The 27,712-nt window shown below is 45.6% G+C and overlaps 1 protein-coding gene across 19 annotated transcripts in view; it reads left to right on the forward strand.

Annotated features, from left to right (window-relative positions):
- Smarca2 (SWI/SNF related, matrix associated, actin dependent regulator of chromatin, subfamily a, member 2) overlaps positions 1–27,712 on the forward strand; it is a 167,632-nt gene that overhangs the window by 112,329 nt on the left and 27,591 nt on the right. For 14 of the 19 annotated variants that reach the window (XM_063268536.1, XM_063268547.1, XM_063268552.1 and 11 more), the window contains 1 exon segment: positions 1–219. In XM_063268536.1, coding sequence (XP_063124606.1) covers positions 1–219 — 219 coding nt within the window. 19 annotated transcript variants of the gene reach the window in all.

Consider the following 27,712-nt stretch of genomic DNA (forward strand, 5'->3'; position numbering starts at 1 on the left):
CGCATGGACATGGACCGGCGGAGAGAGGACGCCAGAAACCCGAAGCGCAAGCCTCGCTTGATGGAGGAAGATGAGCTGCCCTCCTGGATAATTAAGGATGATGCTGAAGTGGAAAGGCTCACCTGCGAAGAGGAGGAGGAGAAGATATTTGGGAGGGGCTCTCGCCAGCGCCGGGATGTGGACTACAGCGATGCCCTCACCGAGAAGCAGTGGCTCAGGGTAGGTGTGGCTTTTCAAACTTACCTGGTGGCTGGAGTGTTTTCAGTGACTTGGCTGGAATTCTCTGCCCTGGTGGCAGAGTTGCTGATGGCGTAGCCTGGGCTCCTGAACATTGAGGGAGTCTTCCTTGTGCAGCAGTCATTCTGTGTTTCCAGGCGGTTTTTAGGGGAGAGGAGAATTGGCTGTAAGAAGTGAAGATTATTAGGGCTGTGAGACACATGAATGTTTTATGGTCAATTGTCTGGCCATGCCTCACTTTCTCAGAATGCACGAGGGGTCCTTAGAGATTGTTTTAATTGTTCACCCTTATTTCACGGTCTTTAATCATGGATTTAATTCTGCGTGGCCTGCCCAGAGAGTTCAGAGGCAACGTTGTTTTCTGTGTGATTTCTGGCTCTGTGATTTCATGGTTAGAGCGCATTTAGATTTGGATGGTCCTTTGTACTATTTGGTTTTGATGAAGAAATTGAAGCCCAAAAAAGTGCGTGTGACTGTTTGGGGCGCACAGCCGGATAGAAATACAGAGTCAGTGGCTACTGGTGTGTTTGCATGTCAACGTCGGCTCGGCGCGATTGATCTGTTTTAAATAGCGATGATACCCAGACTAAAGTCAATGGTGGTAGGGAGAAAAGAAAATGTTATTTTAAAGTTTGTGGGGATATTTTTTTTATTCCCTCTTCAGAAAGTGGTAATTTCTCATTTTGACCGGGACTGAAATCGCACGATATTCCTCTGGGACCCCAGAAATATCAGCATGCTCCTACCAGTCATGTGTGGGAATATCAGGGCCAGTGGGGTTCAGCCGTCCTTTCTATTCTTTTGAACAGACTTGGTACCTAATGGGCAGAACAGCCGGGGACATGCTTCCCAGACAGGGCCAGCAAAGCAAGTGCTGGAAATAGTATGTGCAGTTGGGTAAAAACCAAACTAAACAGAAGCTAGTGTTGGGCACCGTCCATTTTCTCAAAGGGAATAAAATTCCCAAGCCTTGTGAGCCAAGGATTTCAAGGCCTGGGTCGTAAGAGGGTAGGTGGGGAGAGGGGAACTGGGGAGGGTTTTGTGGCTGGATATCTGAGGCAGATGGCCTCCGTACCGCTGGAGGGATGCTTCTCTCAGGGCGCTATGTAATGACAGGGATGTGACCTGAATTTCGAAAAGAGGGTGTCTGTGGGATTCTGCAAAGAAAATCCAAGAAGGCATCACTCATGTTTATGGTTGAACAATTGCATATGAAATGTAACTTGTGTGTGATTGTTTCCCTGTCAGACCCAGGCAAGGGTTCCAATGGCCTCAGAATGCACCTCTGCGAATTCCCTCTGTTTGACTGTTATGATTGTAGTTTGGTTGGGTAATTAAGACTCATCCTAGAGTGTAAGGAGATTTCGTTGAATATTCATTTCAGAGCTTGGAAAAATTGGATTTCCTTTCTCTTTATTAAAGCAATATATTAATCACCTGAAGTGTTATTACCAGAGAGGAAATAAACATAACGTAGGCCCACAACTTCAAAATCGATTTTTTGATATGAGTAATCTCTAGATGCGATAGGCATATTAACCCTGTTTATTGGTCAAGGTTGTAGTCGAACTTATCTTGTGCTTTATAATCGTAGAAAATTACTCCTAGGAAGGATGACAACATTAATCTCGGAGGCCTCCGTGTTAGGCTAGCTTACCGTAACTCATTTTATCCTTCACAGTACCCAACATGTACAGAGACTTAGTGAGTGACTGCAGAAACAAACCTTAATCCTAGGAAAGTGGAAGTTACTGGCTTCCCAGCAGCGCTTGGAGAACTTTCTAAGTGAATGCAGCAGGCTCATTCAGAACAGAAAACCAGTTAGTTTTACAGAACTAACTCCTCTATGGAGGAAACTCATGTGTTTTGATTTTATCCCTTAAGGTGCCCTAGCAGTGTGTCAAGTCATCCAGGAGGGCAGAAGCCGTTCTCAGCACAGCTTTAGTGGGATGTACCTTGTTGGCATTCTTTTCAAACACTGTATTTCATGGTCTGGATGTCTACTTGCTGTTCCTTCCGGAAGACAACTGACACCCGGATCTCAACTCTTGAGAGTTACAATCCTGTGTTGTTGTTGACCCAGAAGCAATCTGAATATACGGCAATTAAGTATTTGCTGCAGTAAAGTGAAATCGAAGGGGCTCTTAGGCTGGGTGTGTAGAGGAGATGCCCAGTTCTGCTAGTGATTGGCGTCTCTCGTAGTCACAGCCAATGTGGCCTTGAGAGGGAGACTGGCAAGTACGACAGGGTAAGATACGCTCCATTGAGGCTGAAATTATTCTTCCTCCTGGCAGCACTGTATAAAGCCTGCTTGGCTAAGGCTTGGATGATGCATAGAGTCCCAGAGTTGGAAGGCAGAGTTGGAAAGCGGCTGAATGGGGCTGTGGCCATCCCGTGCCCAGCCCACACTCTATAGAGTCCATGCCAAGAGGCTGGCTGGCCCTCGAAGGCAGTACACTATCCTTTTGTCTTCTGAGCCCTGAAGTTCAGTATCAGCCTTGAAGATTGGTTCTTCCTCCCGCTGACCAGAATTCTCTTTCCCTATAGTTCCTCCCTGACCTTGAATCTATGCCCTGGAGAGAACAGAACAATGCATTTCCTGTCTTCACAACACAGCCTCGTGGGTAAAATATACACAGGTTTAGTCTGGCATGGACTTCCCAACCCTCCTCTTTTGAACTTTTCCTCATCCTTCAAGGCTCAGTCAGTTCATTGGTTGTCTTGGAAGATAAACACCGATTGCACATCCCGGTGTTGTCTTGCGTTTCCTTGTCTGCCCCTCTCTCACAGCACCATTCTGGGTTCCCAGCATTCTCAGGCTTTGTCTGACTTCCTGGCTAGTTGGTAAGCTGGATCTGGAGCTGTACCTTATTAGAATTTCAGTCTTCCACGTGCAGCTATTATGCGCCACTGGGTGCCACAGCAAAACAGACCGTACCGTAGAATGCACAGATGGCTCTAACCCCTGCTATAGCAGAAGTCCCTAACTACACCCGTCTGTGAACCAAAACCGTAAGTCGGGGTTGTTCCTCAGGCATGAAAAGCCCACGGTGATGGGTCCTGGGTGAGCACATCTTGTTCTTCATGGCATTTGTCATGTAGCCAGGCTGGGTGAGCATTTGACAGATTGGTCCGTCTCTGTCCACATGCGCTCTAAGAGGGGAAATGGCACGGGGCAGGGGTGCAGGAGCCCATCTGGTTGTGCCTCATCTGTTCCACAAGCTTTTCCTTATGTCCTGCTGTGCAGGCCTCCTCTGTGTGGCCACCTCAGCTCCCTAGAAGACAGAGAACCATGTGGCTGAGAGGCCAGGAGAGCAAGAAAAGTGTGGATGACCACCTAGCCTTCTCACCTAGCATCTCAGCATAGTCAGGACAAGTGTCGATGGTGATGTTGCTGCTTTCCCGACAAATACAGCTTCCCCACAAACAGGTTTTATTCTAGAATTGGAATACGCTAAAAATTTCTCATAGAATCCTGGAGAGAGTCTCTTTAGCTGCAAGGGATTTTTTAAAAGCATTTTCCCCCTTGATTCATAATGTTTTAAATGAGGAGAATCATAATTTATTTCAAACACACCTTGTGTTGTTGTTGTTGTTATTTAATAAAGTACTTTAAGTTGATTGAAAATCCATTTCCATTGAAACTTAATGTTTTTGGTAGCAGGCAGTTCCCCAGTCTTGGAGTAAGTTTGGTTTTTTGTTTTTCGTTTTTTTGTTGTTGTTGTTTTTTGTTGTTGTTGTTGTTGTTGAATGCCCCCTTACCCAATGGGGACATTCTGGGGATATTATATTGTTTTCCCAAGATTGTGTCTGGATAAAGATAGAAGCTATTGTTGAAGCATGACCTTGAGGGCATACAACTGAGTTCTTCCCACCCCATGAGTCACTATGAGAGTTGGCACAAGGTTGATGGGCGCAGAACATACGCCCATATGCACATACGCCTGGTCCCTTTTTGTGATCTTGAAGACTTTGATGACTGGTACTTTTGACATCAGGGATCCTGGCCACCAGCTCCAGCCAGAAACAGTTCTGTGTTCTTATATTTCATTAAGTCTATGGTTTTTTGTTTTGTTTTGTTTTTGCTTTTTTTGTTTGTTTTTTCTAGTCTAAAGGACTCAGCTTTTCTGTGTCTTGGTTGCTTCCTGAACACTGCTTTGGAATATGTGGGATAGATACATCCAAACCAGCCCCTTCCTTACCACCAAGGGGTTGTGATGTCTACAATTTCTAGAATCTGATGGTTGGACAGATCCAGGAGCCTTTTAAAAGACAACCTGCATGGAGTGGAATGTCTGATGCTTACAGATTTTTCTAGAAGTTTGTGACCATAGGGAAGACATAGTGAGAGGCTAATCCAGAAGAAGCTATGTGGGGCCTGAAGGCCAAGCCTCATTAGCTTCCTGGTGAACATTGCTCTGAGCATGCCTCCCACCTCCCACACCTTGAGGGGTTTGTCGTTGTCCGAAGGCTTATTTTATCTATTTATGTGTGTCCATGCCTGTGTGAAAGTCTGTGCACACATGCGTGTGGATGGGTATCCCCATGTATATGTGGAGCCTAGAAAAGGAGATCAGATCCCTTGGGATGAAAATGACACGATAGGGATGCACCCTGGTTACACTGGTCTAGGATGTGAACTCCAGTCCTCAGGATTATACAGCAAGCTCTCTTAGCCATTGAGCCATCTCTCCAGTCCCTACCTAAAGTTTTGACCCAGAAGGGACAATAGTTCACTTCAGCCTCAATAGCAGTTCAGTGCTGCCCAAGACCTGACAAGATCAGGGAGACAATCCTAACAACATTGCCTGTAACTTCAGAGGCCAGCCACATTTGAGGAGGGTCAAGGGGCCCCATGCCTTTTCCTGACTGGCTTAGATGTTTCCATGAGCTCTTTGGATTCATCCTTTACTAGAGTGGCTCACAGAACTCAGGAAAATACCCCTGCAGCTCTAGTTTCCTGATCATGTATGTGAGTCGAACAAGAGGCGCGCTAACCCTCACCTTTCCTTGTAGATTCGGGCATCTGAATCTCCTACCACATCAGTAGGAACTCCAAACAGGAAGTGCACTGACCTTTAGTGACCAGGGTATTCATTAGAGGTACTCATTAACCGGATATGATCGATGAAACCATTGACCAGTTGATGGCCCTCAGTCTCCAAGCACTTTGGCCTCTCTAGGAATCAGTCTGGATATTGTGGTTTGAGTATGTTTCTCCAAAAGCCTTTGAAGACATGGTCCCTAGCTGGTAAATGTAGTCCATTGAGAGGCCATTGTATCATTCTGGCTTTTACTTCAACCGTGTATTAACCCATGGGTGGGTCCATAGAGTGACATTATTGGGAGCTGGTGGTACCTAAGGCATTACCAGAGAAAGACTGTCAGTTGAGAGTATAAAGGGTATCTTGTGCTCACCATCTTTCTGTCTCACCCTCTGCTTCCTGGTTACCATGAGGCAAGCAACTGTCCTGTGCCACATACCCTTTCACCAGAGAACAGGCCCAGAAGGAACAGCCAGCTGTCCATGATCCGAAATGCTTGACACTATGAGTCGGAATAAGCCTTTCTTCCTTAAGCTATTTATTTCTGGTGTTTTCCTCATCACTGAGAAGACAGCTAACGTACAGGACAAGCTTCTAACACTCTAGTCACACTGTTGTGTTGATGCTGTATTTGTTTTGAGTTATTTTAATAAGTCCTTATACCTCCACCTCCCTTCAAACCCTTATTCCGCCCGGATCTCTTCCAAGCCCCCAACACCAGGTAGGAAAGAAAGAAGGTTAGAGGGAGAAGGCGCATAGACCTCTTTAGACTACTTCCTGCTGATTAGGGACATCATATTTCCTGGGACCAGTCCAGTCATCAGCATCAGGATATCTCCAACGTCTTCTTGTCAAACTGCAGCAACAGCAGCCAGGAGCAGCAAGGGAAGCAGCAACCTTCTTTCCCTGGCACCCCCAGCCCCAGCCCCAGCCCCAGCCCCAGCCCCAGCCCCCCCACCCCCACCCCCACCTCCACCTCCACCTCCACCACTACCATTCTCGGGGCTCTGACATTTATTTCCTCTCCAGAGACCCCAGAACTAAATTATCTGCAGCTGGCAAAAATCACGCCCCTCCTAGAGCAGGAGACAATTAGTGGCTGTGGGCAAACTGAAGCAGCCTCCTAGTCCACACCTGGGATTAAAACCAAAACACACTCTATAAACTGGGTTTTTAAGGAACTCTCACTACATTGTTGGTCTTCTGTGACCAACTCTAGCCAGAGTTCACTAGAAGTCGCGTCACTAAGTATGTCAAAGATATTCCTACCACTTGGAAAATGCCAAGGGTGTAGACACTCCGTGCTAAGAACCTAGGAGTAGACAAGCAAGAGTTATTATCCAGCCGAAAGCCCTATCGTAGGCCTGACCTAGCTTTCCTTACATGGAAGGAGCGTCTCCACCTTGCCTTCCTTTCATAGAGTGACTTCCTGGGAAGAATGTTCCATGCTTCTCCAGTGCCATTCTCAGTAGACCCCCATCTCCCCGGCCATCTCTGGATTGGGGCAGGCCTTTGGAACTGGAGAAAATCTGTGATGGTTTGCTTCTCGATGAGTATAAACTAACCAAGAGACAGAGGAGGGGTGAGGGGCTCAGTACTAACCCAGTGAGGAGACCACAGGAGTTAATTTGCAAATTAGTATCTTCTGAACAAAGAGAAAGCGATGGCTTTGGGGGACGAGGGGGCCAAGCTCTGCATATAGGTAGACATCACCCAAGCATGCCATGCCATGCCATTTACAATGTTTAAGTATAAGATAAGTGGTGAGCACTTTCTGGAGCATGCTCAGTTCAGAGCCATTACCACATGTTTAAAATAAAAGACGATGCGTGAAAATAGAAGACTTAGTGTTACTGTGAGCGTAGTTCTCCCCAGGTCACCCGAAATAATTAACTTGATGGTTTGAACCTATATTAGTAACTTTTTTGTTGTTGATAATGTAACAAAATACCTGACAGGAGCAACTTAAGGGTGAGGAAAGGGTTATTTAGGCTCATAATCCATCCTGGTGGAGAAGAAGACTACTGGATTGAACCCAGCTGTAACATCTCGGGCTTGCAGCTGGTCCATCATGTGGCAAAGGGGAAGCAGAGAGCTTCAGCAGAACAGAGGTGGGGATAGCCTTTGAAACTCGAGGCTCTGGCAGCCCACATCAGCCAACTAGTCCCTGTGTTTCAAGGTTTCCAAATTCCCTACCAGCTTGGGGACCAAGGGTTCAAACACAGCCCCCATTTCACATTCAGGCTATATCAGACAGTCTTGGCCGAAGTAAGAAACAAAGTTCCCTCTTTGAAGTTAATGTCTTTTAAAAGACCAGCGGCTTACACTGTGCTATGTCATAACCCTTGAAAGCGCTTGCCTCCCGTAATGCTAACAGCTTCTGCCTGCTGGAGAAGCCTGGTTAACGTTTCTGTCCCCTGATGGGCTCATAACTGCTCTTACTGGTTTGGGAAGCGGAGGCATTCTTTGTCTCTGTGAACTGACCCTATCCTCGTTTTGAATGAGACAATGGTTCTCGTCCTCACGCAGGGTATATAGCCCATCTGAAGGTGTGGGAAAACATATTACCATGACTTAAAAGGCTTCTTCTACAGTGAGTATTTGGTAGCTTCTTCAGGATATACCCAAGGTGTTAACAGTGTCATGTTAAACTTTAAACTTGTATGAGTCCGTTTGTGCTCATGATGTGATTGGTGTCTTGCTAACTTCTTTAAAAAAAAAAATCCTGTATCTCATGTTTGAGAGCAGGCCTTCCATCTACTAACACTGGCAGAGCCATAATGAGACCAGGGATAGACCAGGGCCTGTCATCTGACTTCTGCCGTGTGTGTTCTACCTGAGACGACTCTAGCATTGCAATGCTGGCACTGCCTTGAGGACAGGGACTTTACTGCCCAGGTAGAGGGTGAGCCGAATGGTGGTTTCTGGAGGGCTTTGCTGGGCTCCTTTGGTCTCTGCCAACTTCAGAATGCTTCCTTTTCGGAGAATGCTCAGCGACAACCTGGAATTTGTTTAATTGCTGAGTGGAGAGATTTCGCCCCCCAGCACTTGGAGATAATTAGAACACGATGTAGATTGTGTATGCTCTGTATAATGTGTAATTACAGATGGGTGGAGACGACGGATTTTGGAGAGCAAGGCTTTGTCACGCAGCGGATCTGGTGCGTGAAAACACGGTTGTGAAAAGTCCCACTTAACTCGTTTAGTACCGTGAGCCTCCATGGGGCATCACCTGTCCTCTGTGTGGTCTTTAAACACCGTGTGGGTAAAGGTGAGGACAGAGGCGCCTGGCGTTAAAGGGAAATGCTTTTCTTTTCTTTTCTTTTCTTTTTTTTTCCTGTGTAGTTGAACCCTAATCAGTTTATGGTGAGATGGAGAGGAGGCCAGTCGACAACACAGGTATTGTCAGAGGCCATGACGTTTCAAAATCAGCCTCTCAGGAGGAAAGACAGAACACCCAGATTTTTTTTTCCTTTTCCTCCATAAATCTGCTACCAGATAAAAGTATGCATTTCTCGGGATCTTTGTGCCTGAATGGGGTCCCCATGATCACATCTGCCCTCCATGGGGTGGACATTGGGAGTGTTCTTTTCCACAAAGCCTGATATAAATTAAAGGAAGTGAAGGACTCTTCAGCTAGATACAACAGGGGAATAGTCGGTAAATCAGATGTAAACCTCCCTGTGGAATTCACTTTGGCATTTTGAAGGTGCCCTGATGCCAGCACGCTCATACGGACGGGATGGATCCCTGTTCTTGGCTACTCGGTACAAGCAGCCCAGGTGCCAAACTCTGGGATATAGAAGGCAGGCGGTTCCCTGAAGATTTTGATCATAAAGTTCCAGAAGAAAATGCATACCCAGGAAAAAGCCAAGGGGTTGTGATTTCAAATACCATATTTGGAATTCTGCCGAAATACTTCAGAAGTAATAAGATCTCACGTGTATGAAGAGGTAGGCTGTGGACCCTTTGGAAGGGTTTGAAACATGGTAACATCTCTGTTTGGGTTGGACAAAGTCTGATCCAGCCCAGATCAGAGACAGGCTGGAATCTCTTAGCTCTATTTTGGCTGAGAACATCTGTGATTCTGGGAAATGCAGTTTTCTCTAAAAATAATTTATTTTATGCTGGTAGGGTTTCTTGGAGTCTTCATCTAAAGCATAACACACATAATGCTTTTTTTTTATATTTTAGGTTTTGTTTGTTACCTTAAATCATCTCCTTAATTTTTTTTTTAAACTAACACGACGACTTAAAAACAATTGACCTTTTATTTTATTAACGGCATTTGGGTTTTAAAGTTAGGTCATCTGATTTACTGGGGCAGAATTTTCTAGCAAGCTGCATTTCCGTTTTTATACACAAGGGAGAGCTAAGGCCCTAGAAAATAGATGTAGGTCTCACCACATTCCATCTCGGGGTGGACTGACTGAACTAATTAATGGTGCTAAGAGTTGTGAATTATTCGGGGGAAATATTTGACAGTAGTAAAGGAATTTTAATAACTTCCAACAGCTTTTATTTTATGTGCACTGGCCAGATAGCTTTAACAGCCACTCAGCCCCAGTGTGTTTCCCTTTGTTAGAATTCAACAGGGTACATTGAACAGGAGTAGCCCTCAGAGGGCTGGCAAAAATAAACAGCAGAGGTTCAGAGGCAGACAGACGGGGCAAATGATTGATTTTTCTTCTTTCCTTCTCTCTTTCTTTCTTTCTTTCTTTCTTTCTTTCTTTCTTTCTCTCTTTCTTTGTTTTTTAAACCTTAATGCCTAGAATTTCTGGTCTTGAATTTCATTGTTAGAAATCAGGATTTAGTTCCCAAATCAAACCCAGTCATCAAAAAGAACTGTGGAAAATTGCCCTGACCTCACAGATACAAAGAGATCCAGAAAGTTCATATTCTCTAGAGAAGGAAAAAAAAATTCATTTGTTTCTGTGGAGAAAGGAAAAGTTTGGAAATGTGTTTTTGCTTATTTTTTTTAATCGAGATTTGGTGTTTAATCCTGTGAGTTTATTTATATATTTATTCATTTAAAATCAATGAGGTGAGATGACTGAAGTCGTCCTTCTTATAGACAGGCAGATGGCAGAGTTTGGTGCCAGCCTGGTCCATATAGCAAGTTCCAAGCCAGTCAAGGCAACATAGAAAGACTGTCTCACAAAACAAAACAAAACACAAACACAAACAACCCAGTAAATAGTCGGTAAGGATTGGGGCAAGCACTGTTTGGGGAGAATCAATCAAGGCAGGGCAACTCCATTTTTTCTGGAGAAAGGCACAATGTAAGGCCACTTGCTCTCCAAGCTCCGAGAAAGTAAGCCTTGGGATCAGCAGGGGTTCAACTCCACCTCATGCCCCCCCCCCCCCCCCCGCTACCATTTGAACTTCTGGGAGCTTTCTTTGTTTTGTTTTGTTGTAATTTAATTTAACTTAATTTTATAAAATGTTCCATGAGGAGGCATTCTGTGTTTGAATGTGCCTTACACAAGAACCAGGATCCTAAAATATGAGAATAGACTTTTAAGAAAGAAGGGAGTGGGTGGGTGGATGGGGAGCACCCTTATAGAAGCAGGGGGAGGGAGGATGGGATGGGGGTTTCCAGAGGGGAAAGGGGATAACATTTGAAATGTAAATAAATAAAATACCCGATTTAAAAAAAAAGACTCAAAAGTTTCTAAGAAAATCCAAATGGGTAATAGAAGAAGAAAAAAAGTTCTGTTGTGTGTCTTGAGGAGATGTTTTGGGGTAACAGGAGAAAGGTTAGAGTGAGGAGCTTAAACAGGAGGGTGTGCTTACTTACTGATGATGTCCCAGCATCTGGCCACAAGCGTCTCCACTCATGCCAGCCAACCTGAGTTCACCCAGCAGTTAACTGGCTCTGGCTAGTTCTCATTGAACTGCTTGCCAACTTACCCTCACCCAGCCAATGATGACCTTTACTTCGGTTTTCAGGTTAGACCATGCCTACAGAAAGAATGTGAGAGCTGGCAGCCATGGAGTGCGAGCCTGGGCCTGCTGCTACCTAAGTGGTCTTTGAAAGGCTTTGCTCCAGTGTGAGGAGGGCATGTGGAAGCTGGCTTCATGCAGGCAGGAAAGGGCAGAAGGACCAGAACCTGCCTGTATTCCAGATAGTTTTCGGACTTCTAGCACACAGAACCCTGCAAGTACATATGTACTGTTTGTAAGCTCTTGTTTGGGGTCTCCAAAAGAAAGCAGGGCCAATACAGAGAAAGCCTCTGATTATAGGCACTGGTTTGTGATTCTGGGAGTTTGACTTCCAAGAGGTGCCAGCTATCTGCTAGGACACAGGGAAGCTAGGGATGTGGCTTTAGTCCAAATCTAATACCCCATGCATGAGGGTAGGAACACATTGTCATAAGTCCTGAACCCCAGAGGCCTGAGAATCAGAAGTCTGGTACCCAGTATCCAATATTCATGAACTGAATGGCTGGAAAAGGAGAATCCCTCTTCCCTCGTCTCTCTTTTTCTACCCCAGCCCTCAGTGGATTGGACAGATAGTCACATGGCTGGTTTCGCTGATTAAAAACTTGTCTTGTTTCAGAAACACTCACAAACATATTTTTGAATGGTGTATTCCCAGCCATGTGAAAATCCCTTAGATCTGTCAAGTTGACATACCATCACATTAGTGTGGTCCCCCCTCACCCCCACTCTACCCAGTCTCCCCTAGGCTACCCCATCCCTATCCCTGGTACTTTGCTATCGAAGCCCAAAGGAAAATGTGGGTCATCTGCAGCTTTGATTGGAGGAGCCTTTTCCATCCACTGTCTAGAGGGAACCTCCCAAGTCCCAGGAAGGTGCATTTGCCTTCCTGTTTATTGTGACTTTTCAATCATGATCCCCTCCTGCTTTGTCATCTACGAGGACATGAGCAGGAACTGTCTAAGCGCTGATGCAGTGATTGTGTATTGAAGACTGATTACGTTTTGTAGACGTGTTTGCATATGGGAAGAGTGTTAAGTTGTTACTCCGCACAGCCACAGCTGGCCACATTTATTAATGGCAATTAAGAGGCAGGCTCGAGAGGCGCTCTCAGCGATGATATTGCAGTCAGCTACTTGCGAGGACTGGTAAAGAGTGGATCTCCAAGCACACGAGACGTGAGAATTAGCAGAGATGAGAAGACACTGTGACACACTCCAACCTTTGTAAGGTCTCTAACTGTTCGGGAAAGGAGCAGGTGTTGAGCAACATGGATTCTGCATAATGCCACCATGTTGGCATCAACCCTCCGGGGATGATACATAAGTGTCTCTGCCTTCCGACTGCTAGGGGAGGGAAGGGCTGCTGCCTCCACAGGCTGCGTTTGTCTTCCTACTGCTGTTGGGAGACTCCATCCTTCCCGACAGACAGCAACAGCTGGGCATGTGTGTTACCTGTCAGCCCCTGTTTGGCCTTGAGAGAAGGAAAAATACAGCCTACACGTTCACTGACAAACAGGAGCTCGAGTGCCGAGTAATAAGGATTGGGCATGTGACATGTTCAGATTTCCTGGCACTGTAGAGGGTGACTCTCTTTGTTCAGGTTGCCCAGAGGATACAGAAGGAACCTTTTAGAAGAAAAGGATGCTCTGACCGCCCTGCCTACACCTTCCCCCCCAGCCTCCCCTACATACACACTCTGCCATTGGAGAGTAGAACCCAAACTTCTACCTGATCTTAAAGGCCATGGCCTTCTGCTCCCTTGCTCTTGGCTGACCCACAGGACTGTCCTGGTTCTTCATATCCTCTGTCCCAGGTCTCTACTTCTCCTTGTCCAGATGAGCTCCTTAGAGACCCTTGTTAAATGGTGCTTGTTACTGTTATTTGAGGTACACTGTTTTCAGTGGCGCTGCCACTGCCAAAAGGATACCTTACTGGTCTCTCCCATCAGTCCTGAGCTCCGGGGACAGCCAGGGTCTCGACTAGTGTACCTCAGGGACTAGAGTAGCACCACCATCGTAGGAAAGACTTACTAGGTGTGTGAATAAGTGAATGTGGTTGCAGGTGGAGCTAGGGTGGGAGGTTTGACTGCAGCCCCCCTTATCCTTTCGACAAAGCCGGTAGAATGATGTGTTTTCTTTTTACTAATGCACATCAGGGTAGCCATTGCTGGCATTTTTCCAGCGATATTCTAGTGACCCATGCCTTCATAAAGATTTGCTCCCTAAAAGAATCCTTTGACACACAAGTGCCCTTGCTCTTTTCTCATCGCAAATGTGAAGGCTCCAGGTCCTTCCAGAAGCATGGGTGAGGACTGTTCTAGATCCTTCCAGAAGCATGGGTGAGAACTATTCCAGGTCTTTCCAGAAGGATGGGTGAGGACTGCTCCAGCGTCCTTCCAGAAGCATGGGTGAGGACTGCTCCAGCGTCCTTCCAGAAGCATGGGTGAGGACTGCTCCAGGTCCTTCCAGAAGCATGGGTGAGGTCTGCTCCAGCGTCCTTCCAGAAGCATGGGTGAGGACTGTTCCAAGTCCTTCCAGAAGCATGGGTGAGGACTGTTTTACAATGCATGGAAAGTACAACTGCTGCTACCACCCAGCTATGGCTCAGAATTCCTGCCAGGTTCTCCACCAGCTGCCCTCCAGCCTGAACTCCTATGTCCTCCCCAGCAAAAGCTGGGTTAATCTCAACTACCTTAAAGTGGGAAACACGAAGTGCTAAATGGACCAGCTGTTCCTCTTTTCCTTCAGTGAAAGTGTCATCAATGAACGTGCAGATTTTTAAGTGTGACACCATGACGCTTACTGTATATATGGCTTCCTCCCTCCTTCTCATTAACAAAAGAATGGTCAGAATCAAGGAAATCTGTGGACCCAGACCATGACATTTTGCTTTAGGCAAAGCTTGATTCTTGTCCTGACCTTCCTGCTGAAACATAATATTGAAGGTCATCGTGCTCAGAGCCCATCACAGAAATCACATTCCTAACATATGACACTGGTTTTTGTTTTTTTAAGATTATCTTGCAGATGAATCTTGAATCTTTTCACAGACTTTTTTTTTTTAAATTGAGCCTCGTGGGGACGGATTTCGACACTTCCTCTATTCTACCGCTGCTCCTGATGGCATATTAAGAGAATGTGGGTCAGGCAGCTAGATCGCCACGTGACAGACACATCTCTTCACTTCCTGGTGACTCAGTTTCCCTGTCTGCACACTGGAGTCATAAAATGGGGTTAAGGGTAGACAGAGCCCCTCCATCCTGCCTTGTGATTCGTCAGCATTGCCTTTGGTGACCACAGAGGGTGATTCAGGCTTGTCCTGGGCCCCATCCAATTCTATGACACTCAGTTCTTGGGGACTTAGTACCCAGAGATGTTTCTTTGTTCTTCTTCTTGATCATATAGAGTTGACAAGGGTGCTCTGTTGTGACTGTGGACTTTGTAACTGATCCCTTGAGCAGGCTTCAGGGACACCCTGGTTATGATATGCATGGCATTCACAAAGATGAGACCAGTCCTGTGTTATGATGGATCATGGCAGGTGAGGTGCCAACATGATAGAATAATGAAGGTAGCAGCTGCTGGCACAGACCTGCTCCTTATAGGGAGTTGAGACTTCGTCAATTTTGCACAGACCAAGATTAGGGATTGTCAAGAAACAGCCCCCCGGTCCTTTTTACAATTTCCTGCTCACTGTTGCCTAGTAGAGAATACCAGATTTTTAAATAGATATATCATGTTCATCAAAAACATCAAGGTGTCCCCCAGATTACCAAGATCAAATCCACTTGCGTTCACTTTAAAAAAACAAACAAACAACAACAACAAAAAAAAAACAAACAGTACCTTAGTGACATGTTACAGACGGCCATGTTATTCACAGATCTCACATCCACAGAATCAACCAATCAAAAATCAAAATGTTTTTTAAAACATGTCTGTATTGAACATATACTAAACTAGATGTGTGTCATTAGTCCTAAATAATGTTGAATAGCATTTGTATCATATTAGGGAATATAAGAAAATCCACAGGTAGTGATGATTCTAGGCTCTGAGAGGTTTTGCCTAGGTTACGTATGAATACTATGCTGCTTTCTGTAAGAGACTTGAAAACAAAACAAAAAGGAAAGTACAGAAGAGTAGAAGAAAGAGAACGGAGTGACCTAGAATCTAGCTGACCCTTGACCTTTGTGTATGTTGGAGAAAGAGCCAAGGGAAAAAAAAATCCTATAAAAAGGCCATTTGGGCGGCATTTTGCATTCCAGGTTATTATCAACCTCTTGTAAAGCTCCACACTTGGCCGTAGCTCTAGCCAGCCCCACCTGAGATGCCCATCAAGCCTCAGCTTGTTGGTGGCATTTACCTAGAGAAGCCTGCTTTCCAGACCCGAGGTCTAGCAGACTGCCGTCTGTATTTAGGGGCACTGAAGCATGCCTTCATGCCCCTGAACAGAGCTTTGGTGTCTCACAGGGTGTCTGTCCTCCTTTCAGAGTACCATTTGCCTTTCTTACGTTATACAGTTGGGGGTGTTGTTTTGGCTTGTCTGTTTTTAGTTGTTAGGAAAGGGTGCAAAACATAATCTCTTTTCCCCAAGACTAACTTCTTAACAAAAATTCACCCCCGTAGCATTTTTAGCTTTTGTTGTTATTGTTTTGTTTATTTGCTTGCTTGCTTGTTGCAACAGAGTCTCTCTATGTAGTCGTGACTATCTGGGAGCTCCCCATATACAGCAGGGTGGCCTCGAACTCACAGAGATCCACTCGCCTCTGCCACCAGCGTGCTGAGATTAGAGGTGTATATGTCACCGTATCTAGTAGCATTTTTTTAAGTGATCCATTGGTGAGCTACCCCTATCCCACAGGACCGGTTTGGGCATGAATCAGGCCCATTCTCTGGGATCTTCTCCTTCCCGCCCTTCTCTGTGTCAGACAATGCCAGGCTAGATGCTGTAAATACATGCCACCATTTAATCACCAAAAGGCTTGGAATCGATACGATTTCTCCCATTTTACAGATGAGGACTCACCCCACAGGCCTAGAACTGGGAGCCTTTTGTTCATGACCGGTGTTGTCTGTTGAGTTGACTGTTTCAGTGTTGAATCTGCTGCCTTTTCTATTTCGATAACGAATGTCTGAGTTTGTAAAAGATAAGTGATTCCTACCTCTGTTGATGGTCACATGGCCTATGTGTTCTGTCTTGGGAGACAGAGCTGGAAGCAGACGAGACACAGGAGGTTGTGAAAACCTTGGAGGGATCGTCCTGGAGATCAAGATAGCCTCCTGAGGTGAACCTGAGACCTCTCCAGACTGTTAGTTTGGTCACTACTACTGAGAAGCTTCTTTGTAGATTTTTTTTTTTTACTGCTAGGGCACTGGGCTTTTTATGCCTGTAGGTCAGTGTCTCCACCCTAGTTTGTTTTGTTTCTGGGGAAGCTGAGCCCTTCCTTGCCTGCCTTCCACTGTACCTTGCTCAGTCATGACACAGACACTACTCTGCCTTTGAGCTGAGGGCTTCATTACTTCTCAGCTCAGAGAGGGCAATGTCACCTGTAGGCACAGATTTTTTTATTTTTTATTTTTATTTATTTATTTATTTTTTAGTGTTGTTCCATTCTTAAAGCTAAAACAAGTCAGAAGGGTGTATGAGTACCTGTTAAAATAACTGGAGTAAAATGGGGTAGGTTGCAATGGGATATCGCAGTAAGGTAAACAAAAACCACCCAGCCCTCTCTATCTGGCTCACCTTATTTATCTGACTTGTTTTAGTTCATCCCACAGTGCATGGCCTCTGAATTAATCACTGAAGCCTGGTGTTAAAGTTGGGTTCCTTGGGAAGTCCTTGTTGTAGAGGAAGCAGAGGAGTAAATAAAGACTTATTTTACTTCAGTGAGACAGCAAGCAGAGTAAATACTTTAAGTCAGCGAGACGGTGAGCAAGTTGTTGATCCGAGTGCTGGTGGAAGCTAATTGGGTTAAAATGACTCTCCAAAAAGTTTTTCCTTGCAGCTGGAGAGATGGCTCAGCGGTTAAGAGCACTGGCTGCTCTTTCCAGAGGTCCCGAGTCCAATTCCCAATAACCACATGGTGGCTCACAAGCCATCTGTAATGGGATTTGATGCCCTCTTCTGTCCGATCCCCCCCCTCTTCTTTCATGCAAATGGGGCACTCATACACATACAATACACAAATAAATCTTTTTTTAAAAAAAAGTTTTTCCTGATAAGAGATTCAGCCAGGATTTCAAACCAAAATAAACTATCTACCAACAAAATTAAACCAACATAATGAGCTCGCTGATGTCTGAAAACATTGTGGGAGGAGGGGCCAGGTTGCATAGGACAATGGTATTTTAACCCTTAAGAGGTGTGTATGATTTGGACAGCAAAGAAGGAATCGGAGTCGAATTCTAGGCTCACAGAAGCCTATGAAGGCTTGGAAAGATGTGACTCCTTGGCTGTGGTCCCGTGTGTTGGAAGCAGGGTTTTTATGAGGACAAGTAGAGAGGGCAAGATGGGGTGGGATCAGCCCTGGAAGCTCTGCTCCACGGAAGAATGTGGGTTTTTCTCCTGGTCTGCAGGAAGAGCATGTTTTAGACGGGAGAATGAATGGATGCTCCCACCGTCTTAGGTGGAGACAGAACTGTTTGCAATGTCAAGGTAAACGTATTAAAAGTAGGGAGTTGAGAGTGGCTCACCTGCTCAAAATGGCAGCCATTTTCCAGAGCAAAGGTCCATGGGTCATTTCAGAGACGACCTCTGGATAACAGAGGGCATGATGCTCCCTTGGGTGGGTCAGAAAGACCGGCAGTGCAGGAAGCAGAGAGGGGAAGGAACAGTGTCGGGGAAAGCAAAGTAAGAAAGGATTAGAGGAGACAGATGTGGGAAACACGAGCCTTTGAGCAACTCTTGGGGAAAACAAAACAACAACAACAATAACAAAAAAAAAAACCAAAAAAAAAAAAAAAAAAAAAAAAAAAAACCCTGTGGCCTTCCAAGTATACTGTGGTTTCTGAAAGTCAACTGGTCAGTAACTGGGCTGAAAGTGTAACAGTGAAGGGAGGGAATGTGGTCAGCAACCAGCCATGTGGTGAGGAGACGGAAAACCTTGTGTTTCTGACTTAGCGTTTGGAAGAGCTACAGCAAACACACTGCATACCTGTGTACAGTTACGGGAGTTACGGGAGTTTAGACCCGGCACCTTAGGTCAGAGTAGGGCTCTCAAAGGTAGGAGGGAATACAGGCTGCAGTGGGAACACACTGGCTTTGGGTTTCTGTTGCTTGAAGAACATTCACACTGCTGATGTCTTACTGCAGACCCCTGTCCCAAATGCCTCAAGCCGTGCATGTTATAAATGAGAGCAGTCTATTTTTCATAGCTCTGGAGGCTAAAAGAATCCTCTTAAGGTCCCAGCAGACACTACTGGGTGGTTCTGCCTCCTGTTCACAGGCGGCTCCTTGTGGTGGTCTCTTGTGGTGCACAGGACCAGGGAGCACAGTAGAGCCTGTTTGTAAGGACACCAGTCTAGCCAGAGTCTCTGCCTTCATGAACTATCAGGCCCCCAGTTGTCACACCTTATATATTGGCGTGGGGTTGGGGGGTAGGGTTCCAGCTTATGACTTCTGAGATTGGGTAAGCTCAAGGCTCTGGGTTGGAGGCACATGGGCTCGAGCTGGATAAGCTAACCAGAGGAGAGGACCAGAAGCAGGACAGAAGAAGAGGGTGAAAAAGACCGAGGGCCCATCAAATAGAATGTGCCCCATACCTGTTTAGAGGGGACAAGACAGAGTGGGATATCGCTCAGTGGTAGCCACTTAGTGTGTATTAAGCCCTAAATTTAACCCTTAGCCTTGGGGGTCGGTGCTGTAGCATCTGGGTATTACGTCTTTTACAGTAACATATTTAAAAAGGAAAAGGAACTAAACAGCAACAAGAGCAGGCAGGGTAAGGTGACCCCTTGTTCTCAAAAGCACAAAGGCATCTCATAGCTGTTCAGCAAGAACCAGTGTACACTGGCCGGAGCAAGCCACTAGGGAGGTGAGAAGAGAGACAAGTGAGGCCCCACAGGACATCACAGACCGACTGATGTGGTAAAGGCTTTGGCGGGGGACTCAGGTGCATCCAGTTGCCATGTTCTGACGGAGGTTGCGGTCCCACTCCGGTCCCCTGACCAGCACACTCTGCAGTCTTCCCTGTAGAAGTAACAGCCACTGTGTGTTACTTAGGATTCCCGGCTTGGGTGTTCTCAAAGCAAGTGAGAAACTGACCGTACAACAGCATACTGGGAGGCTGGAGAGATGGCTCAGCGGTTAAGAGTGCTGACTGTTCCTCTAGAGGTCCTAAGTTCAAATCCCAACAACCACATGGTGGCTCACAACCATCTGTAATGGGATCTGATGCCTTCTTCTGGTGTGTCTGAAGACAGCTGCAGTGGACTTATATATAAATAAGTCTTTTTTTTTAAAAAAAGCATGCTGAGTACAGACTCCTCTCAAATTCAAGCAGCCACACCTCTCCCGATCCAGTGGCGGTATTGTTTTGAAAGAGATATACCTCTTTTGGAATCTTTGATGTTCACCTGTTTAGAAGTAAGAATCTTTTTACTCGTTAGCGTTACATGTTTTATGATATATGGGGAAGGGTGCCTGTGTGCCCTGGTATGTGTGCAGGGGGCTGGAGAACAACTTTGTGGAGTCGGCTCTCTCCTCCTGCCTTCATGTGGGATCCCGAGTAGAACGTAGGTCACCAGACCTGGAGGCAAACAGTTTTACCTGCCTAGCTCTCTTGCCAGCCACGCTCCAAACCTTATTTCCTTCCTCAGTCATATTTCATTAATTTATATAACACCCAAAAGAATCCCGCTGTTTTGTGCCAGCGCTTTTGGGAGCACAGAAAGTGTCTGTGAACCAAGTCAGAGAGACTCTGGCAGGAAGACTCTGCTGGGACAGCATCCTCAGAGTCAGTGCTAAGGCTCTTGATGTCAGAATCACTGAAGCTCAGAGACGAGGCAACTGTTCTATACATGTGTCCCTGCCAAGCCTGTCCCCAGGTTTGTCTGTCTTCTGTGACGTAGTTGACTTTGTCCTTGAGTGTCTGGTACCTCCTTCTTCCCACCTTGACTTCAGGTACAGATTCCTAGCAAACCTGCCCGGCAGCCCTGCCCAGGGTTAGAGTACCAGCAGGCTCCTTCGGGGTCATGGGGTTCTTTGCAAGACCTAGCCATATTTAACGCTGCCTCTTATTTCTTTGTGCTTCAGAATTACACACTGACTTGAAAGTTTACTAGGGAGCAGGTATTGTCTGCAATGTATGTACGGCTCTCAGTTCACCAAGACCCAAAATGTATTGCTTTATTAAGGCAATATTACTCCATATCCTGAGTAAAAAGTGTGTGATCTCATAGTCTTTCTTGCCCTGTTCCTCCAGTAATATATAAATAGGTATGTATGTATGTATGTATGTATGTATGTATGTATATATACACACATTTGCATGTATATGAACATATAGTAACATAGTTAACTATAATGCATGTCTTTTATGTGAGGAATTCAGTCTCCCTGGGACCAGCTCCTCCCCCTAATTCTCTATGTACTTTGAACCCTGTTTTTCTCTACTTATTTATGTTTTCTATGTGTCCATTTCTCTGGCCTAGGTGTAATCCCATTCAGCTTCTCCTCCCATGGCAGCTGAATATCCAGTCTCTCTTACTTATGTTCTTTAGAAACTCTTAGGACACCTTGAAAACCAGAGATCTTTAGGTGAGACCAGGACAAGGAGAAGTTGCCTGACTTAGGACATGGCTGCCCAGGCAACTGGTGTAGAGTATGGACCAGTTTCCCTTCCATTAAAGGATAGCCTGAAGGACAAAGCTTTCATCGGGTATTCAAAAGGATGCGCACACACATAAGGTGCCCCGTAGGTATATTTCCATCACTAGGGTACCATTGAGCACTACTTCCCAGCCACACATTTCAGATGCCACACTGCATTAGTTATTAATGACAACATACCATACACTATAGTTGAAGCCACCACAGGGAGTTTTCACAGCTCTGGGGACTGACCAGGTCATACTAAGGTACAGCATCTTTGGCTTCTCCTGAGCCCCTCTCTGTCTTAGAGATGCTTATCTGCTTTCCCAGGGCTGTCCTTGTGTGTGCTTGGGTACAACAGTCTTATTAAATCAGAGCCCATTTACATGACTTCATTTTCTGATTTTTGACTTTATTACCCCTCTAAAGGTGCCATCTCCTAGTGCAGCCCCAGTCTGAGGTGTTGGGGATTAGGACCCCAGTGGGTGACTTTTAGACCATACACCATGGTTGTAGCACATATGAATTATTGTGCATAAAGCTCAGGTGGTGGTGTTAGCCTTTCAGCTGTGACTCTTTCCTTTCAAACACTGCTGCTGATCTATTTGTGAGTATCTAGCTGTGTATCAGCACATGGCTAGGCATGAAATTATTTTGCCTCCTCCTTGTCTCCCAGCCATAAACCTGTGTGATATTTTACCAGTATAGATCAACAGAAGAGAGGGTTGGGCACGAAAGATGAACATACAGTATAGAAACAAGAAGTTATTCCAAAACTTAAAGTGGCTGTGTTAGGAGATTTGAACTGGCAACTCTCCCTCCTCCCTCCCCGTGGCTACTCATGGGCATTGTTCACATCCACTGCAAGTAGAGCAAGTGCTCCGTTCTTAGCACGGACTCCATGTTTTAGTGCCTTCATCCTCAGTGGGTGAATACATACACTAGAGAGTCATGACATGTGAGCCTGGATCAGGGCTCCGTAACTCATGGTCCAGCCCAACCCAGAGAAGCCTGGAAGAGATGGTTTGGCTCAAGCCTTGCACTCATGAAGGTGGCTTGGTGTACCTTTCTTGAGGTGATCTCCACGTGTGCTCAGGGTCTTAATCTTGTACTTTTCCTGACGGTGTTGACAATGACTTTGTACCAAAAAATATATTACTCCATCTTGGTATTTCCTCCAAGTACAGATGTCCTAGGCCCTCCCACAGGGATTTGCCCAAAGGAAAAATAACTAGAGGTCTTGGCAATGTCTGAGTTGATAGTTGAATTTTATTTCTTATTATTGCCCACTGCTTCTCTAAGGCTCTCTCAGAGTAATGGATTCTCCCTTTAGTTGTGCACATGTGAGCATGTGAGCAGCTGTAAGTACAAAGGTTGTTGTTGGTGGTGGTGGTGGTAATGGTGTGTGTGTGCGCTTGGTGGGGTCCTCTGGGCTAGATGTTTGAAAGCTCCTATCTACGAAATGTTATTCTCTAAGTAGATTGTTGAACCTTGTACTGGCTGGTTTTGTGTGTCAACTTGACACAAACTGGAGTTATCACAAAGGAGTCTCTTTGAGGAAATGTCTCCATGAGATCCAGCTGTAAGGCATTTTTCTCAACTAGTGATCAAGGGCGGGAAAGGCCTAGCCCATTGTGGGTGGTGCCATCCCTGGACTGGTAGTCTTTGGGTTCTGTATGTGAGAAAGCAAGCTGAGCAAGCCAGGGGGAAGCAAGGCAGTAAGTAACATCCCTCCATGGCCTCTGCATCAGCTCCTGCTTCCCCACCTGCTTGAGTTCCAGTCCTGACTTCCTTTGGTGATGAACAGCAATGTAGAAGTGTAAGCTGAATAAACCCTTTTCTCCCAACTTGCTTCTTGGTCGTGATGTGTGCGCAGGAAACCCCAAGACAAGCTTCAAAGGTGGGGTGGAGGGTGGGAATTTGAAGCAGGGTTTGGGGTGTGTAGCTCAGGGTGGCCTTGAATTTGGGATCAGCCTCCTAGATTCTGAGAATAGAAGTGTGTGCCACCATACCTGGCCTGTGAATAGTTCTTAGAGGCTTGAAATAACTTTGCCTCTCCCTATATTAGTTTTCCTGTTTTAAATTCCACATTGAAACGATGTACTTAATATACTTCAGTTCTGTTTGTCCCCTGCCCTCTGCCCCTCAACTCCCACCCAGGCTCTTTTTTTTTTCCCGGAGCTGGGGACCGAACCCAGGGCCTTGCGCTTGCTAGGCAAACACTCTACCACTGAGCTAAATCCCCAACCCCCCACCCAGGCTCTTTAAATGTCTCCCAAGGCCACCAGAGCCTAGGAAGCGCCTTGATTCATTTTGCTTTAATAGTGACCCCAGGCTATTGAACAAAAACTGAAAAACTTACTTTGCCAGTCATGCATTAAGCCAAGGTTGCTCCCTTCCCATCTAGGTCTAGACCAGCACTGTATGCTTAGTTCAGGGAGAACTGCACATGCACTTGACTTTCAAGTTTCCTGACAGCAAATACTTGAAATAAGTGAATGAAGCTGGGCGTGGTGGCACACACGCCTTTAATCCCAGTGCTTGGGAGGCAGAGGAAGGCAGATCTCTGTGAGTTTGAGGCCAGATCCCGAACAAATTCAGAACAGCCAGGGCTGGTTATACTGAGAAACCCTGTCTCAAAAAAACAAAGACAAAATAACAAAACAAAATGAAGAGAAATAATGGATGGTTTTATGCCTGCAATCACAGCACTCTGGAGCCTGAGGCAGGAGGATTGCTAGTTCAAGGCCAGCTCGGGCTACATGTTCCAGACCCCATCTCCAACTGATGTAAATGGGGATCTGTCTATTGAGTGAACGTATCATTATTCTGCTGTTCCATTAAGTATGTGAGGCATTTGTTAGCAAATAGACCATTTGAGAACAGGTATGCTCTCTATGTGGGTAATTTCTTACACTATGGGCATTTCCTTAATAGCTGTGGATTGTGGGGGAGGGTTTGCAGGATTCTTGAGCGAGCTTATAGTCATTGGGAAAGGACAAGACTGAACATGCCACCTGTTGGCATACTGAAAGGCAAGTTGCCAAAAATGTCCTGGTGCTGGAGCTGTGGCAACATGCATGGACCTGAAGGTGTTGGGATTCTTCTCCTCGGTATGTAGAGGATTCGGGATCTGGCTTTTTAAAGACACTTCTTTTAGTAAGGATAGATACAGAATGTCTGGTTCTCATCATTTAAGGTGCACATATCAGTAAACTGAAGTGCAGCTGTCACACCAGAGCGCCTTGATCTGCAACCTATTTGACTACTGAGCTCCTGTCCAGTGAACAGCAGCTTGTAGTGTTTTGGTACCCCTGTGCCTGGAGGATTTCCCTGGAGGGTACTGCGTTTATGTACACCTTTCTTAACACTTTGCTTTTAGAGACTGTAATAATTGGTACCATAGCCATTGCCCCAAGCCCTGGTCTGGAGTTCTGTCACCTGCCCTTTCCACTCTGGGACTGAAGGGTCCAGCGAAAGTTTTATTGTTGTTTTGTTGTTGCTCTTTGAGACTGCTGTTATAAGAACACACCTCACAGTGGAACCACAAACTGCTGTGATTTGATTGTTAGTGTTACCCTTCAGGTTTGGGGATCATGTCTGTGTTCTTAGTGTTTAGGGTCTCAGCAGGAGACCTAGGCTTTTATGACTTTACCCTTTGGAGATTTGAGTGTCCCCAGAAAGCACCAGGTGTTTTTGTAGGCTTTTTTTATTTTTTATTTTTACATTCTTTAACTTAATCCTTGTTTACACGAACACACTACACACACACACACACACACACACACAGTATGTATGTGTCTGTGTCTGTGTCTGTGTGTCTCTCTCTCTCTCTCTCTCTCTCTCTCTCTCTCTCTCTCTCTCTCTCTCTCTCTCTCTCTCTCTCTCCTAATTAGAGTTCCTAAGGGAGGAGCCTTCCCCATCACCACCCAGAGGGAAAAAAGAAATGTCAGGGAAGACATACAACAAATACCAGATGTACTATCAGAATAAGCTTTATTTGTTTGTTTCCATTTACCATCTATATAGTCTAGTGACCTCCAGAACCCCCTGCTTTACATGTTTCTAGAAATGGTTCAGGCCACGGCCAGAAGGCCCTACCACACTGCCTGGCGCATTCAGAGAAGCAAGGGTGGGAACAATGGGCAGAGTGGCTTTTTGTTCTCCCGCCCCTGTTTACCTATTCACAATCCTGAAGCGGCTCGGCTGTGATGGGGGATGTCACGTGTAACTCCACCCCCCCCCGCCCCCGTCCCCCCCCCCCCCCCCGGCTGAGAAGGAGCATAATGCCTGCTTTCCAGACCTTCCCTCATTCAGTGAAAGATGTAGTTGTCGTGTGTCGGGACGACAGAGGGGCACGGTGGAAGCCAGCACGTGTGGCTGATTACCGGGGCTGCCATGTGCTTTGCAAGCCTCCGGTGTCTGCTCGGGAGCTGCTCCCTGCATGGCCGCCTCCTGTCCATCCTTGTCAGCGCCGCTGCTTTCTTAAGAATCATTGGAGAGCAAGCCTGTCCCTCCCTCCCTTGTGCGTGCACATCCTGTTTCGTGAAAACGTATTTTTCTTTTAAGCAAAATTGAAAGAAAGGAGAGCGAGAAAGGAAGAGGGTGGGGGGAAGAAGGTTGCCATCCAGTGGAGGAAGGAGTAATTTCTAGCTTCATTCAAGAAAGAAAAAAAAAATGCACACACACACACACACACACACACACACACACACACACACACACACACACGCAGGCTGAAGTATGCTTAACTCTTTTAACTTGGCTGGGGCGTTTTAGCACCATATGGGTTCTTTCGTGACGTCCGGAGCCAAAAGAGTGCAGTGTGCCTTTAAGGAAAGAGGTACCTCACCAAACTTCCCTGTAGTTGTGCTTCACCATTTAGGTAGGGAAGGAAAGTGTTAATTTCTTATTTGTACACTTTTTTTCCCCCGACTTCCTTCCTATTCACTTCATTAAATCTAGAGGCAGTTCAGCATGGGAGCCGTCTGTATGTTGAATTAGGGCTCGTTCTCTTGCGCAACACGTCACCAGTCGGAAACTGGGGGTTTGCTTCTGTGATTTATTTCATTATTGTGCTGGTAAAAGGTTTGGAAGGGAATTCTTTCTGGGGGTAGTACTTTTAGCATTGTGTAGCAAGTTTTTTTTGTTTTTGTTTTTGTTTTTGTTTGGTTTCTTTTCTTCTTCTTTTTGTACCGCCCCCCCCCACCCCAGCTAAGTTATCCGCTGAGCTATCTTAACAAATAATATTTTAAATCAGAGAAGTCCCCATAATTTCCCTTACAAGCAAGAGAAATCTTAAGTCTAACTCTTGAAGTGCGAAAAGCATTGGGAAATATGGAGGGAATTGATTTCCATTAGAAAAAGCCCCTTAGAAACCACAGGACATGAATCCCTGCATATAGATGTGTTTCGGGTCTTTGGGGAGGAGGGAAGATTTTTGTAGCTCTCTGCATTCCTGCATAAAAACCTTAACTTAAGGGGGGGGATAACGGTCAGTACTCTGTGTGTTTTCCTGTAACTCCAGGACCTAGATTTAATAGGAATCTGCAGTATTAACAGTTGTAATAAAAATCGGTTTGACTAGTTCCGTTTGCAATTTAATTTGTTTTTCCTTCTTAGGTACTCCCAGGCGTAGAGATTTAAAAGTCCCAATATCACAGGCTTATGTTTGTTTCCCGCCCCCCTTTTCCAGAATTAAGGGGGTGGGGGTCAGAGCAGAAATACTCTTTTCACAACTTCCCCCTCCTCACGGATCCCACTGAAAAGGAAAAAAAAAAAAAAAAAAAACAATGAAAAAGATTTTGCAGTATGAAAACCGAAAGTGAAGTGTCACAGTTATTCGGGGTTTTCTTTACAGAGAAAAATAACACTGTATTAAAATACAGGAACCTGAGAACATGCACGTTGCTTTTACTTACATGCCTCTAGTGTGTGTGTGTGCTGGGGGCGGGACGGGGGCTGTTTTTCTTCTGTGTTAAAAATCGTTTTAGACTGCTCCAAACCCATGCAGTATATCTTTTCAGAGAAAAAAAAAAACCGACTAAGATGAAGCATAAAATACAATCAAAAGCATGTCTTGCTTTAATCTTTTAAAATACATTTGAATATTCATGTGTTTTCCTTATTGGCTTAATTGTTAAAATGCAAGCAAGAATGAGAAACCACCTGAGCTAAAATCTCTAATTCTGCTGCCTGGAATAATAAGGGGGGTTGGGGGGGGGGGAGAGAAACAATATGATAAGTAGTTGTCAATATTAAAACAGGCTGGAGGAGGAAGGCTTGGGGCCTGGTCGTAGGTAGAATGAAACAGCAGATTTGAGTATCCACAATCCTTCCAGTATTAAATTTTCAGTAAAATAAAATTACTTGTATATGAAAACATAGCCTTTCCCAGCTCTCTTTTTTTTCCTGATCAGCTGATGAAGAGACTAGCAGCTCGCTGCTTTGCCGGCTTGTTAATTTTATCCCCACTAACTGTGATTTCCGATAGCCGGTCTGCTGATAGTGGTAAGGTAAATATCCTTTTTCGTTGCCGTCTTGAAGATTCAGTAGAACTACATCCCAGGCATGTGTAGGTGTGTAACACATCACAAGCCGCTGTTCTCCGTCGTTCTGTGTGCAACTGGGTGCTGGAGGAGAGCAGGACCATTAACTGTCGACAGGCTTGCA

This window comes from Rattus norvegicus, chromosome 1, assembly GCF_036323735.1.
Source record: "Rattus norvegicus strain BN/NHsdMcwi chromosome 1, GRCr8, whole genome shotgun sequence".
Taxonomy (NCBI): Eukaryota; Metazoa; Chordata; class Mammalia; order Rodentia; family Muridae; genus Rattus; species Rattus norvegicus.